Raw genomic sequence first — 15,371 nt, 5'->3', positions numbered from 1 at the left:
TCCTGGAGTATTGAGTAAAATGAGTCTTAGGAAGTGTCACTAAGAAAAAGCTAGTGGAGGTGATGGAATTCCAGCTGAGTTATTTCAAATCCTAAAAGATGATGCTATGAAAGTGCTGCCTTCAACATGCCAGCAAATTTGGAAAACTCAGCAGTGGCGACAGGAATGGAAAGGTCAGTTTTCATTCCAATCCCAAAGAAAGGCAATGCCAAAAAAATGTACCAACTCCCGTACAATAGCACTCATCTCACATGCCAGCAAAGTAATGCTCAAAATTCTCCAAGCTAGGTTTCAACAGTACCTGAACAGAGAACTTCCAGATGTTCAAGCTAGAAAAGGCATAGGAACCAGAGATTAAATTGCCAACATCTGGTGGATCATAGAAAAAGCGAGAGAATTCCAGGAAAATATCTACTTTTGGTTCATTGACTATTCTAAAGCCTTTGACTGTGTGGAAGACAACAAACTGTGGAAAATTCTTAAGGAGATGGGAATACTGGACCACCTGACCTGCCTCCTGAGAAACCTGTATGCAGGTCAAGAAGCAACAGTTAGAGACAGATATGGAACAATAGACTGGTTCCAAATTGGGAAAGGAGTATGTCAAAGCTGTATACTGTCACCCTGCTATTTAATGATATGCAGAGTACATCATGTGAAATGCTTGGCTGGATGAAGCACAAGCTGAAATCAATACTAGAAGGAGAAATATCAAAAACCTCAGATACGCAGATGACACCACCCTTATGGCAGAAAGTGAAGAGGAACTAAAGAGCCTCTTGATGAAAGTGAAGAGAAGAGTGAAAAAGCTTAAAACTCAACATTCAAAAAATGAAGATCATGGCATCTGATTCCATTACTTCATGGCAAATAGATGGGGAAGCAATGGAAAGAGTGATAGACTTTACTTTCTTGGGCTCCAAAATCACTGCAGATAGTGACTGCAGCCATGAAATTAAAAGATGCTTGCTCCTTGGAAGAAAAGCTATGAGCAACCTAGACAATATATTAAAAAGCAGAGACATTACTTTGCTGACAAAGTTCCATCTAGTCAAAGCTATGGTTTTTCCTGTAGTCATGTATGGATGTGAGAGTTGGACCATAAAGAAAGCTGGGCACCAAAGAATACTTTTGAACTATGGTGTTGGAGAAGACTCTTGAGAATCCCTTGGACTGCAAGGAGATCAAACCAGTCAATCCTAAAGGAAATCAGCCCTGAATACTCATTGGAAGAACTGATGCTGAAGCTGAAACTCCAATACTCTGGGCACTTGGTACGAAATGCTGACTCATTGGAAAAGACCTTGATGCTGGGAAAGATTGAGAGCAGGAGGAGAAGGGGATGACAGAGGATGAGATGGTTGGACGGCATCACTGACTCGACAGACGTGAGTTTGAGCAAAATCCAGGAGTTGGTGATGGACAGGGAAGCCTGGCAAGCTGCAGTCCATGGAGTTACAGAGTTGAACATGACTGAGCAACTGAACTGAACTGAACTGAACTGAATGGCATAGAAAAAGAGATGAGAGAAACATAAAGACACAAAACCGCTTAGCATGACCTCTGGGGCCTTGTGCAGTTTGAAACCCCAGTGCCTCTCCAGGCCCATCACCTTCTTTCTCTCCCACCTACAGGACTCCTTCTTCCCTTCCTACACATTCCACAATCCTCTCTTTTGCAAAACAAGCCTTCCTGAGGGCTTCCCTAGTGGTCCAGTAGGAAGGGGACCAGACCATGCAATGCAGGGCACATGGATTCAATCTGTCCAGGGAACTACGATCCGATGTGCTGGGGAGGAATTAAGCCCATGAGCATCAGCTACTGAGCCTGGGCAGCATAACTAGAGAGTCCTTGGGCTACAAGGGAAAACCCTGGTAGCTAAGACCCGACACAGACACATAAATAAATAAAATTTTTTTTAAGCCTTCCTTAGGACTTCCCTGGTGGTCCAGCGGTTAAGAATCTGCCTTCCAATGCAAGGGATGAGGGTTCGATTCCTGGTTGAGGAGCAAAGACACCACACACTGAGGGGCAAGTAAGTCCATGCATCGCCATTACTAAGCTTGCAACCACTGAGCTCATGTGCCACAGCGGAGCACCAACACGGCCAAATATAAGACAAAAATCTTTCTTAATTTTGATTTTTAAAAAGACTTCCTGTCCACCTGACTCAGTCCAGTGTGGCTGATTTACAACGACCATTCTTTGGGAGCATGGATAACCTGGGGTGCCTGACGGACTCCCGGGTAAACTGTGATGCCCTCCCCTACACTGGAGGCTCAGAGCAGACGCGGGCGCTCTGCTGCTCTCATTACCGCCACCTTCTTCACACAGTTGCTCTGCACTAAGCAGCTTGTGAGTGAACTCACTGCAAAAGGATTCTGCACCCTTGGACTCAGCATCCAGGGTAGAAAGTCTTCAATAGATTTCTTCTCTGAGGAATGGTCATAGGGATAAAGAAACAGATGCCCAGCGCCAGGCTCCTCTGCCCACTCATGACAGTCTCTACACAGGCTTGCAAATCACCCTTTGGTGGCTGTTTTCACATGGAACTCAGGGCCTTTAAGGCCAGGCCTGGCCAAGAGCAGAAGGCTTCCTAGGCAATGACACTCACACAGCAAACATTCTCGCTTTCATAATCCCTGTGAGCATCATCACCACTTTCCATCAGTTGAGAAGTCATCCCAGCCCACACCAACACAGGCTGGTGGTTGATGGGGCCAGACAAGAAACAAGACAAAGAGAAGGGGCAACAGGTGATACCTGCCAGGTGAGACAAAGACAGGCATCAGGAGGGGTTCTCAGAAGAGGCTGGACAGATGGAGACAGGAGGCATTTCAGGAAGAGGGCCCTGAGGTTTCAGAGGGCTGCTTGGCTGGGCTTCCCCAGGTCACCCACGAGCAGACAGGACTGGGAGAGGCCACAGGAAGGAGGAGGAGCGCATGGCAGACTGTGGCTCCCCCTGGTCCTCCTCGGAGATGAGAAGGGCTGGGTAGCCTGGTTCTCTGAACCTTCCCTGTCGTGTCTCCTGGATTCACTCAGCCTGTAATCGACAAACATCACTTCTACCTGCAGCGTTCATGGATAAGTCCTTACTCACTCAGTCACTCCATAGACATTCCCTTAGGGCCACTTAGTAGGAATTTGGGACACATGTCATGAGAACAGGCCGCCCTGGAAGGTCCAGAGTACTCCTCATCACCTCGATCTTACAGTGGACGCTGAGCAAGTTCGCCACTTGTGGTCCTGACTCTGTGACTTGGACCCAGGACCGCCAGCAGCCACATCTTCAGACCAGCATCTCCAATGCAGAAGAAGAACTTAAAGACCATTCATGGCTGCCCATCCTAAAGGGATGATGTCTATTATGACAATTTTGAGCTGAAATGTCCATCCTCTTTCTTTCCTGGCTTGGTCTTTCCATTTCATGCTGTGTTTCATCCTCTCACGGTCTGGGGGTCCAAAGGGTCATCCGAGAGGCCGTAAAAGTAACAGTTCTGAGGCTGGTGACTTTGGTGTTGATCATAACTGCAATTCTGTTTGAGAATGACTCATTCATCCAAAAAAAAGGGCTAAAGTTGAAAACCTAAGGTAGCACTTTTAACAAGGAAGTGGTCTTGAGAAAAGAGTTGGGTCTCTTTGCACATGGCATGGCATTACTGACTAACTTCCAATCATTTAACACAAAATATCTTCCGTTTTTGTGAGCAGTTGTCCAAGGAGAAAGATAGTCAAATCCTCTCTATGGATAGTTAGCAGATAGGAACCCATTTTACGAAGGTTCTGACAGATTAACAACAGTAAAAAAGGTTTAAAATCTTTGCAGTATGAATTCGTGATATCCAAACCACAAATGCCATTTCATAATGGAAATCAAATTGTTCGCAAATAATTGATGCTCTGAACCACTGTGTCTACAGAAATAAACCCCCTTGGGAAATCAGGGCCACAACACCTAACAAGTATCTGATGATCTGTTTCCTGCAAGGAGAGAGGGTACATGCTTGGAATTCAGGATGTTACAGTCATTTTTAAACACCATTTTGTAAAATCACTTTTTCATGATATTCTGAAGCTTCCCTATCCACAGCACACTTGAATGATCCAGATTAAATATTTTTAACAGTTTGCATGAATCATATGATTTTGATCACGTGACTAATCTGTAAAGGACAAATGATTTATTGGAGCCCTGAGTTTTCAGCATGGGTAACGCGTCTCATTCTAAAAATGTTTATTCTTCAGCCTGAACCATTGTCTAGGAAATTGCTCATACAGATTTTGCTACAACTGGCTTAAAGCTAAACATTCAGAAAACTAAGATCATGGCATCCGGTCCCATTACTTCATGGCAAATAGAAGGGAAACAGTGGAAACAGTAGCTGACTTTATTTTGGGGGGGCTCCAAAATCACTGCAGATGGTGACTTCAGCCAAGAAATTAAATGGAAGGAAAGTTATGACCAAACTAGACAGCATATTAAAAACCAGAGACATTACTTTGCCAACAAAGGTCTGTCTAGTCAAGGCTATAGTTTTTCCAGTAGTCATGTATGGATGTGAGAGTTGGACTATAAAGAAATCTGAGCACTGAAGAACTGATGCTTTTGAACTGTGGTGTTGCAGAAGACTCTTGAGAGTCCCTTGGATTGCAAGGAGATCCAACCAGTCCATCCTAAAGGAGATCAGTCCTGGGTGTTCATTGGAAGGACTGATGTTGAAGCTGAAACTCCAATACTTTGGCAACATGATGCGAAGAACTGAGTCATTTGAAAAGACCCTGATGCTAGTTAAAGATTGAAGGCGGGAAGAGAAGGGGACGACAGAGGATGAGATGGTTGGATGGCATCACCAACTTGATGGACATGAGTTTGAGTAAACTCTGGGAGTTGGTGATGGACGAGGAGGTCTGGAGTGCTGCAGTCCATGGGGTTGCAATAGTCGGATACAACTGAGCGACTAAACTGAACTGAATTAATCCTTCCGATGATCAAACAGGAGGCATGAAATGTTTCACAAGGCAAATTGGACTTCACTATGACATACCTGCTGAAGAATCCCAGGATAACATCACATGTGACATGTTATGTGCGTGAGAAGAGTCCTATATGACACTGCTCCTTAATATTACACAAAAACTAACCATATAACGCCTGAGAATAGTCCTACATTGAACTGCTGGTTAATATCACACAAAAGCTAAACATACAGACACACCATCACATACACATTCTTGCTCCTTGACTCCTTTGTAAGATTTCTTTTTCTGATGTGGATCATTTTTAAAGTCTTTTTTGAATTTGTAACAATATTGCTTCTATTTCGTGTTTTGGTTTTATTGGCCATGAGGCATGTGGGACCTTAGCTTCCCGACTAGGGATCAAACCCACAGCCCCTGCACTGGAAGGTGAACACTTAACCACCGGACCACAGGCAAGTCCCCCTTGACTTTGATTGAAGGAAAATTGCTATGATTTTAAGGTATAAATCCACCTGTGTATCTTTAGAAATTTAAATCTATGTATTTATTGTTCTCTATTATATTATTAAATATTACATCAGTTCAGTCCATTCGCTCAGTCGTGTCTGACTCTTTGCGACCCCATGAATCACAGCACACTAGGCCTCCCTATCCATCACCAACCCCTGAAGTCTACCCAAACTCATGCCCATCGAGTCGGTCATGCCATCCAGCCATCTCATCCTCTGTCCCCTTCTCCTCCCACCCTCAATCCTTCCCAGCATCAGAGTCTTTTCCAATACGTCAACTCTCCGCATGAGGTGGCCAAAGTACTGGATAAATACAAACTTAAATATACATGTGCATACACATAAGCACATGTAATGGCAGTGATGAGTGAGGTAGCTTTTTTTCATTTAAAAATCATCCTTTGAAAAAAGTCTTAAACGCCTTGTCTTCTGACCATCCCTTAATAAGACTGACGTCAAGTGGAATCAACGTTGTTTTGGAAACACTAGCAGAGCTTCCTGTGGTTTGCAGGAATCTGGGGGCCTCAGAAATGGAATCGGTGCTCCGAGACACAGGAGTGGAGGGCGTACATCTACTTGGCAACTCTGCAGACACACTGGCGGTGGCTGCGCAGAGGACATCTGCCATATGGCCCTGCAATGTCAGCCTGTCAGGGGCGGTGCCTCTACGGATACGTTCCTCTCTATTGTACTTCTCCTAATTAAGTTGTATCACAGTGTCACTGAAGATGACTAGAGAATTGTTTCCAGAAATGCTAATGAGCCTCCATGATGAAAGTTAATTAATAACAGAGCACAATTTAAGGCTGAAAATTCTCCTTGGCTTCTGCTATCGAGTGTCAATCGATAAATAAACAGGAGCTTATGGTAGCTCTCCGTGGTAACGACTTCAAATTTACCATGACACCAAAGCATGGGAGAGGGAAGAACAGAAAAAGGATTTTTTCTGGGCTGACATCCTGGATCACTCTCCAGGTCAGTACAAGGAGTGAGCCTATCTCAGGAAGCTTATCTTCTCTATCTCTCTCTTTTTAATTTTAAACCTTGTGTGTTGTATTGGGGTACTGCTGATCAACAATGTTGCGATAGTTTCAGAAGAGATTCAGCCATATATATGCACACGTGTTATGCAGATGACACCACCCTTATGGCAGAAAGTGAAGAGGAACTAAAGAGCCTCTTGATGAAAGGGAAAGAGGAGAGTGAAAAAGTTGGCCTAAAGCTCAACATTCAGAAAACGAAGATCATGGCATCTGGTCCCATCACTTCATGGAAAATAGATGGGGAAACAGTGGAAACGGTGTCAGACTTTATATTTTTGTGCTCCAAAATCACTGCAGATGGTGACTGCAGCCATGAAATTAAAAGACACTTACTCCTTGGAAGGAAAGTTATGACCAACCTAGACAGCATATTCAAAAGCAGAGACATTACTTTGCCAACAAAGTATGGTTTTTCCCGTAGTCATGTATGGATGTGAGAGTATGACTGTGAAGAAAGCTGAGTACCAAAGAATTGATGCTTTTGAACTGTGGTGTTGCAGAAGACTCTTAAGAGTCCCCTGGACTGCAAGGAGAGCCAACCAGTCCACTCTAAAGGAGATCAGTCCTGGGTGTTCTTTGGAAGGAATGATGCTGAAGCTGAAACTCCAGTACTTTGGCTACCTCATGCGAAGAGTTGACTCACTGGAAAAGACCCTGATGCTGGGACGGATTGGGGGCAGGAGGAGAAGGGGATGACAGAGGATGAGATGGCTGGATGGCATTACTGACTCGATGGACATGAGTTTGAGTCAACTCCGGGAGTTGGTGATGGACAGGGAGGCCTGACGTGCTGCAATTCATGGGACTGCAAAGCGTCGGACACGACTGAGTGACTGAACTGAACTGAACTGAACTGAACTGATACACATGTTATCCATTCTCCAAACTCCCCTCCCATCCAGGCTGCCACACTGTTAATAATGAGCAGAGTTCCATGTGTTATACAGTAGGTCCTTGTTAGTTATCCATTTTAAATAGGACCCTTATCTTCTTACAAACACACTTTTACCTAGACCATCTCTAGGCTTCTGAAGTCAAGTGGAGGCAAGTCTAAAATCAAACTGAAAATGGAAATATTGATATCAGCATTTTGTCTTAAAGGCTGAGCTCAAAACAAGGTTATATGAAAAGTCAGAGTCACACTCACCACCACATCGGTCCTCATCTTCCCAAAAGTCTTGATCAAATGGGCATAATGATAGTCTTCCATTTGTCGTAGAATAGCTGTCATACAGGCCACGAAATTCCCCTGTGAACAAATCAAAAGATATAGTTGGATGATGAGAGAACAACACTCAAATGTTGATGTAAACTGACAGTACCTTCTCTTGTTTCTCCTCTGCTATAACAGTAGGTTTTCATTAGTTATCTATTTTATACATGTGAAAGTGAAAGTTACTCAGTGGTGTCTGACTCTTTGTGACCCCATGGGCTATACAGTCCATGGAATTCTCCAGGCCAGAATACTGGTGAGGGTAGCCTTTCCCTTCTTCCGCAGTCCAGGTGGATACTTTACCAGCCAAGCCATCAGAGAAGCCCAAGAATACCAATACAGTATTGTAAAGTAAAATAAAGTAAAAATAAAAATTAAAAAAAAAAAAAAGAATAGTGGAGTGGGTAGCCTATCCCTTCTCCAGAGGATTTTCCCGACCCAGAAATCAAACCAGGGTCTCCCGATTGCAGGCAGATTCTTTTCCAACTGAGCTATCAGGGAAGCCAGTTTATACATAGCGGTGTATGTATGTCAATCCTAATCCTTAAAAATGCATTCAAATATACATTAGGTGCAGAAAAATACTGTTTGATTCCACTTATATGAGGTATCTAGAATAGCCTGATTCATAGTCAGAAAGCACACTGGTAGATATACCAGGGGCTGGGGGTTTTGAGGGTGCAGAGTGGGGAGGGGGCGATAGTGTTTAGTGGGGATAGTTTTGGTTTAGGAAGGTGAAAAATTCGAGAGGCAGAGCAGGAGGGTGAGAGCTGCTTAGTGCCACTGAACTGTACAGTTAAATACAGTTAAAACAGTATGTGACTTCTACCTGGATACAAAAAATAAAATCTCTGGTTGGCAGAGGGGAGGAGAATTGATGCGGACTAGGAGTCTGGGATCACAGCCCATCAAGGAGACACCACAAGCAAGGCTGGCCGGGTAGGTGACCAGTCACGTCAGCCTCAGCGTCTTCTCTTTTGCTACATTTCTGTCTCTCTGACTCCATTAAATGCTTGCTCATACATGACTGTCCAGTCTGGGAAAAACAAACTTGAAAGGCTTTTTGCATTAAATATGTGCAGATGGGAGACAGGACTGAAATCACTGCCACTTGTATTTTGTGTTCTCTGGAAAGTCGCTGCCCTTATTATCAGGCCACGTATAAGTGCAGCACCTCCTCGTGGGCGGTGGCAAAGAAAGGCCTTTTATTTCTCAAATCTGCCTGCATCCCCCTTGGCCAATTTGGAGGCAATCACCAGTGACTCCACAATGAGTTATGGTCCAATTCTCCTCCAGGAGAAGCATGTGGGGAGGAATGCAGCCTCATCAGAATGTAAAGTGGGAGAGACAGGAATTTCTCATAACAGACAGAGCTGGCAGGAAAGGGAAAGAAGGGGAAAAAAAGAAACCACCAAAAGAAGTCAAGACACGGAGAAAGGATGGGACCAGAGCACTGAGCAAAGGAAGTGTAGACATGTTTGCATGCGTAGGACTGTGCACCTGTGTGTGTGTGCAGACACACCAAGGCAAATTTGGTCTAGTGACTAGGCGGGGGGGGGGTGGGGGAGGTGGTAAACTGTCCGTTGCCATTTATTGGACTATATCACTTCTGAGGTTCATGGCTAACAGCATCCTAACAGCCTTCCTTGCTTTTAAATATTTTCCCCTAAAGTAATGACATTGCAAGAAACATAGGATGTGTATTTTCTCCCATTAAAGCAGTACAAGTCTGGTAAAATTATAGGATGAGACATACTCTGAGACATGCCCCTAATTTTGCCTCGCTAAATGAGTTCACAGATTGTATTCTTTTACTAACTCTGCTTTTACAAGCAATTTATTTGAATGCCTGAATATCTCTTGCATGAATTTGGAATGCATGCTCTGTAGTGAAATATCAAAGTCCACTATTTTTTTCTGAGCCATTTTATATCTGTAATATACACATGAGTCCTCAGGGAATGCATTACGTAAGTTGGCCAAATCAAATAATGATAATATGGTATCTTCCATTTGCCCAGAAGTGTAAATTATTTGTGAATGATGATAATTGCTGAAATCTAGATTTCAAGTTGGTGTTCAGGGAAAGAGCTTAAATAATGCTTGTTTTCCACTGGAGGAATGATCTGTAAAATGGCAAGATATCCATTTATGAAGATGAACTTTTGAAATATGTAGGTGTTTAGCATCTCGTTGAGCACAAGAGAAGCCGCCTTTGTATCTTCTTTACTCTTGATGAAAGCCATCTTTCGGATAACAGTCTTCATCATATTACATGTTGATTGATTGCCATGTGTCAAGCGCTATGCCCGGGCCACTAGAAACATGGCCTCATTCAATCACACCACAGATTTTCTTCTTGTTCCCAGATTATGAACAAAAGTGTTCCCCTCTCAATGAAAATAAGGAAACCCGGCTGTGAACCCAGAACACCGCCTATGAGGTAGGTGCTGAGGAGCTGGGCTAATTTTCCAGTTATCTAGATATGCATTTTAATTAGCTTTCTGAGAAATTTGAGGTCACTGCTAATGGCCAACCTGAAACAGAGACACACTTTCTCATACTTCTGCAGTCATTAGAGAAAGTTGGGAAGAGCATGAGGAAACGGAAAAGGTGGCCGTCGACAGTGTCCCCAGTTCTCCCCTGACCCAGCTGGCTACGACCTGGATGCCTCCCTCCCAGACAAGGAGCTTTTCTAGAACAAGAAGATTCACCTGCCAGGGGTTCAAATTAATTTTCTGCAGGTTAAAGGGGTTAAAGAATCGGGACTCCCATAGTACAGCCACTGAAATCACAAAGCCAGCTGTGTATAATTCAGAGCAATAGACTCACGTACTGTACATTAAACACGAAGTTCAAAGTAGAAAGAAGACCCCAGAGCAGTCTTGAAAATGCAAAAACACATGAGCAGGGAGTAATATCCATGAAAAAACAACAAAAACACAGAACATCCAGAATCTGGCCAGATACTCAAACGGGTGATGTGGACATGCTCAATTTAGGGAGCAGACGCCACATAATGCTGAAAGATTCATGCAAGGCAAAGGCTGGGGGAACTGACATGATGCAGAAAATGAAAACCTGAAGAGAACATAGCAATTTCCATAAAGCAAATCCTGGGAAGGCTTCAATGGCCGGTCGGGAAGCTTTGCGTTTGTGTGAGAACGTCACAGAGAGGGCAGCCAAACGGCCTCTTGTCTAACTGCCACGGGGACTAATTGGAGGACAAGGGCAGGTCATCGCCCTCCGAGTTAGAGGTCAAAAGGCCGCAGGTACAATGTGCTCCCTACTTAACCTAAGGAAACGTTACGGAGAGCAATTTGTACCGTTCAGTCTTGCTTAGAGGAAGCAAATCTTTCTATTTCAGTCCTTTTCTAAGCAGAAATTCTGGACCCCACCGAGAAAGAGGTAATATACCTGTCAAATTTCACAGAAAGGCCCCCTCTTTCCTTCGGAACGGAGTCCCATGCGAGGGGGCAGCATCTTTAGAGAAGATGCGGGGCGGACACTGTGGGGCATGACTGCCTACGTGAACCCAATGGAACCCTCTGGAGCAGAGCGGTAGGTTTCTAAGGGTAAGTGGAAAGCAGCTATCGAAGGAATCACACACCAGAAACAGACATGGGGGTGAGCTGTGACACAAAACTTATTCTGCAGGCTCAGAAGAAAATTGCTATTCGATGCCTGGCCATTGATTTATTGGAAACGCATTTAGAAGTCATAGGACGCTTTTAGTTTAGACAGTGGGTGGGTGGCAGGTCGGCTGGGGGTGACTGTACAGAACTCCTCCTAGAAACTGAGCCTGGGGGTCGAGTTCTAGTCCCAGGGGCTGAGGAAAAATGAGCAAATAAATAAAAGTAAGACATATTCCTTATGACTTCAAAGCAATGCAAAATAGGGAGAGAGAAGTCAGGAGGCGGTGGGAGAACTTTTAAAAGCCAAGACATGGAAGCCTCATAAACAAAAAGATGTGAGCTTCATTAGCAATCAGAGATGAAAGTGGTATATCATTATTTGCCTGCCAAAATAGCAGAGGAGTATTTAAGTGATGATAATGTTCGCAAGGGCACAGGGGATGAGCACTCTTAGACGCCACTGGTGGGAGCATAAATTGCTATAACCTTTTAAAAAAGCGATTTGGCAATAGGTTTAAAAAGTCTTGGGAAAAAATACTCATCTCCTCAGGGTAATTCTACTTCCCACAAGCCACCTAAGGAAGTAATTCAGAATCAGAAATTTTACGCCCAAAGATGTCCATTGCATCTCTGAAAACATCTCAGTGTTCAACAGCTAGGAATTGTATAAGTAATACAATATTTTGTAAGATTGCAAGGTAAAATATAGGATGCCCAGCTCAATTTGAATCTCAGAAAAATATGTCCCAAAGATTGCATTGGAAATTTTGCACGTGACATTCATATACTACGGAAATGATTTGTTGTTTACCTGAAGTTCATTTTTTATTTGCTAATTCACATAAACATACCAATAGTTTTTTGATGAAACATTATGTAACCATCAAACAATAATCATGAAAATATGAACTGTTTTAAATAGCATAAGAAAATGCTCATAGATGAAAATCAGACATAATCATGGTACTGATAGTTCTCAGCAAAACAAAAAAATATAACACAGGAAAAAAATCAAAAGGGGAAACAATTCAAAGAAAAGACATCACATATGATAAGGGCGGGAGGATGAGTCCAGATTACTTTTAACACTGGAAAATATATTAGCATTTTAAAAGGTGGGACAGGAACTGAGAGAGTTGCACTGACATACATACCCCACCAAATGTAAAACAGATAGCGGGCGGGATTTGCCGTGTAGCAAAGGGAGCTCTCTGCAGCCTCCCGTGGTGAGATGGGGCAGAAATTCTGGGGAGGGTGGGAGGGGGGTTCAATAGGGAGGGGACATAGGTATACTTATGGCTGATTCGCATTTTGTATGGCAGAAACCAACACAACATGGGAAAGCAATTTTCCTCCAATTAGAAAATAAATTCTAAAAAAAGGTAGTCATTAGATAAGACGGCTGAGATCTCTACCTTCTCCTCCTGACCCTTAGTGTCCTTAGGGGTGCCCTTATTCTCAAAAAGTTCTTTCATCGGGCTTCCTCTGCTCACGTGAACTAGGTCACTGCTCCTCAAGTGGACTGAACTTGCGTCTGTGTGCCCTCTTGGAATTTTCTTTCTGACCCTCCTCCAGCCCATTTTAAATCTGGAACACCAGGGCTCTAAGCAGGTGGACAGGCAGACTGGAGGACAGGCAGAACGCAGCGTTGCTGGTGGAGCAGGGGACGCTGTGTGGCAGGCAAGTGAGTGCAAAGTCCCAACAGGATACAGAGACAAAAGGTTTCTAACAAAGGGCAGATTTTGCAGAACGATGACTTAGGGCGAGTTCTTGTCAATGGTATCTTGCCATCTTTGCCTAGTTTAGAGTCCAAGGCCGTGTACATGAATTGGAAGGAAAAATCCCAAGGATTTGTATTCACAGTCCTGAGCTGTGAAGGGGAGCCTCTTTTATGTAAAGACATCAGGACGGAGTCATGAGGCTCAGAGAATAACGTTTGACATTGCTCTTGGTAATCCCATCCACAGTCCAGAACGCTTCATACACCCCTGGATCTCACACGTGCATGGGGCCTGCAACACAGGCGGAAATTATAAGTCTCCTCCAAGTGCTCTCAACGCCAAGGGATTTGGGGGAGCTCCAAACCGCAGAAGCTGTCAGAGCTGCAGACAGAGCTCCAGGGACATGTGGTCTGGAGGGCAGGCTTGAATAGGAGAATCTACTATTTATATCGGGGATTACACTTCTTGGTGCCCAGTGATGACGTGTCAAAAATTTTAAATGTGTTTTCAAGAAAGCAAGTGCTTTGAAGAGGAATTCTCATTTATATATTTCATTTCAAATATATCAATGAAAACAAACCTACTTTATAATCACCATCAAAAGTTGAAGAAAAAGTAATCCTCCAATGATACTGCTAAAGGACACTGGGCAAGAATTGTAGCAAAGGTGGGAAGATGTATCACTTGGTGGATTCTAGATGACTTCCATACTGGGGAGCATTTCAGCCAAAGAATCAATACTGTACGGCAACATTATGAGGACTAGGATCTGGAAAAGGGAATGTAGGTGAGAGCTGAGTGCTCTGTTTCAAAGGCAATTGTTGCTGCTGTTCGCTCACTAAGTCATATCTGACTCTCTGTGACCCCATGGACTGCAGTACACCAGGCTCCTCAGTCCACTCTCCCGGAGTTGGCTCAAATTCATGTCCATTCAGTCAGTGATGCTATCGAACCATCTCATCTTCTGCCACCCACTTCTTTTGCCTTCAATCTTTCCCAGGTCTTTTCCAAAGAGATGGCTCTTCACATCAGGGGGCCAAAGTATTGGAGCTTCAGCTTCAGCATCAGTCCTTCCAGTGAATATACAGGTTGATTTCCTTTCAAAGGCAGGGATGATATGAAATAAATCCCCATACAGATAAGTTCTTGGACAGATAAGAAGCCCTAGAGAGTGCAAGGCTTTCTGTTTTCAAGAGGGAAAGCCAATGGTGAAATGTTTAAAGGTTCTATTTGTTATAAGGAAACTTAAGAGAGAAACATAGGGAGTCCAGACAGATAACACAAAGAATATCTCAACATAGCGTTCAGTGGCCCAAAGCATCCTCCAAAACCTCTGTAGAGATGATGTTTGTGAAAAATATACATAGGGGGCATCCACATAACAAATTATAAACAACCATAAACACAAACTCATCTGTTTCCTCACATTAAACTGACAATCTTTCTAAAATTCACAAATGCACAAAGACCAAGAGAAGAGAGACAGAACCACAGAAGAGAGAATTCTAGAAGCTGACAAGCAGATGCAGAAATGATTACTGGCTGTGCTGGAAGCAGGAAGGGAGTGGATATCTATCAGGAATCCTGTTGATTCTGGGCAGAGAGTCTTGGAAAGTCTCGGAAACTGGAGCTGCCAGTTACTCAGAGAGCGAGGCTATGTGTCAACTGGAAATCCAAAGCCCTGATGTCTTTAAAACCTGGCCAATATGTCCATCCCAGCAGGTCCTCTAAGGGGAATGGCTCGCTCCCAGCAGGGAACCACATGTTTACCCTCCTGACAAAACAGAAGAGACAGCGGGGCAGGACCACTTGGCTGAGACTGTCCACTGATAGGAAGCTGATTATTTTAAGTCCCCACACTGCTCTATTCAGCTGGGCTCCCAGCAAAGCACCAAGTATAAGCGGTCCGCACTTAAGCCCCATAGCAAACTGGAACAGGCAATTGGCAGAATCCTCGCTGGAGAAACTGACCAGCCTAAGAGAATACCCAATAAGTTCCCATCAAGGTTCTGACAGCATGAGGACCCCATCCCCATGGACTCCTCCTGCAGTGAAGCCCAGAGCCTTCAAGGTCTGTGCATCTAGGGGGAACAGAGGGTCTTAAAGTGACTGCAGTCCTCAGGAGAAAAATCAACCAGATATTAATAAAGGAGGCCAGAACAAGCAACAACAAAAGCCAGAGGAATGAAAGAAAATTGAGAAAACGTAAGAAAATTCAATCACTATTATCTTCAGCTAGGTAAGAGACAATATCCAAAAAACAAGAACAT

The 15,371-nt window shown here is 43.8% G+C and overlaps 1 protein-coding gene across 2 annotated transcripts in view; it reads right to left on the bottom strand.

Annotated features, from left to right (window-relative positions):
* Positions 1-15,371, bottom strand: part of DOCK1 (dedicator of cytokinesis 1) — a 564,920-nt gene that overhangs the window by 217,845 nt on the left and 331,704 nt on the right. For both annotated transcript variants that reach the window (XM_068961248.1, XM_068961249.1), the window contains exon 28: positions 7,680-7,781. In XM_068961248.1, the coding sequence (XP_068817349.1) occupies positions 7,680-7,781 (102 nt within the window). The remainder of the gene's footprint in view (positions 1-7,679; positions 7,782-15,371) is intronic.

Source organism: Capricornis sumatraensis, chromosome 23 (genome assembly GCF_032405125.1).
Source record: "Capricornis sumatraensis isolate serow.1 chromosome 23, serow.2, whole genome shotgun sequence".
NCBI lineage: Eukaryota > Metazoa > Chordata > Mammalia > Artiodactyla > Bovidae > Capricornis > Capricornis sumatraensis.
This window is presented reverse-complemented; position numbering and strand designations above follow the sequence as displayed.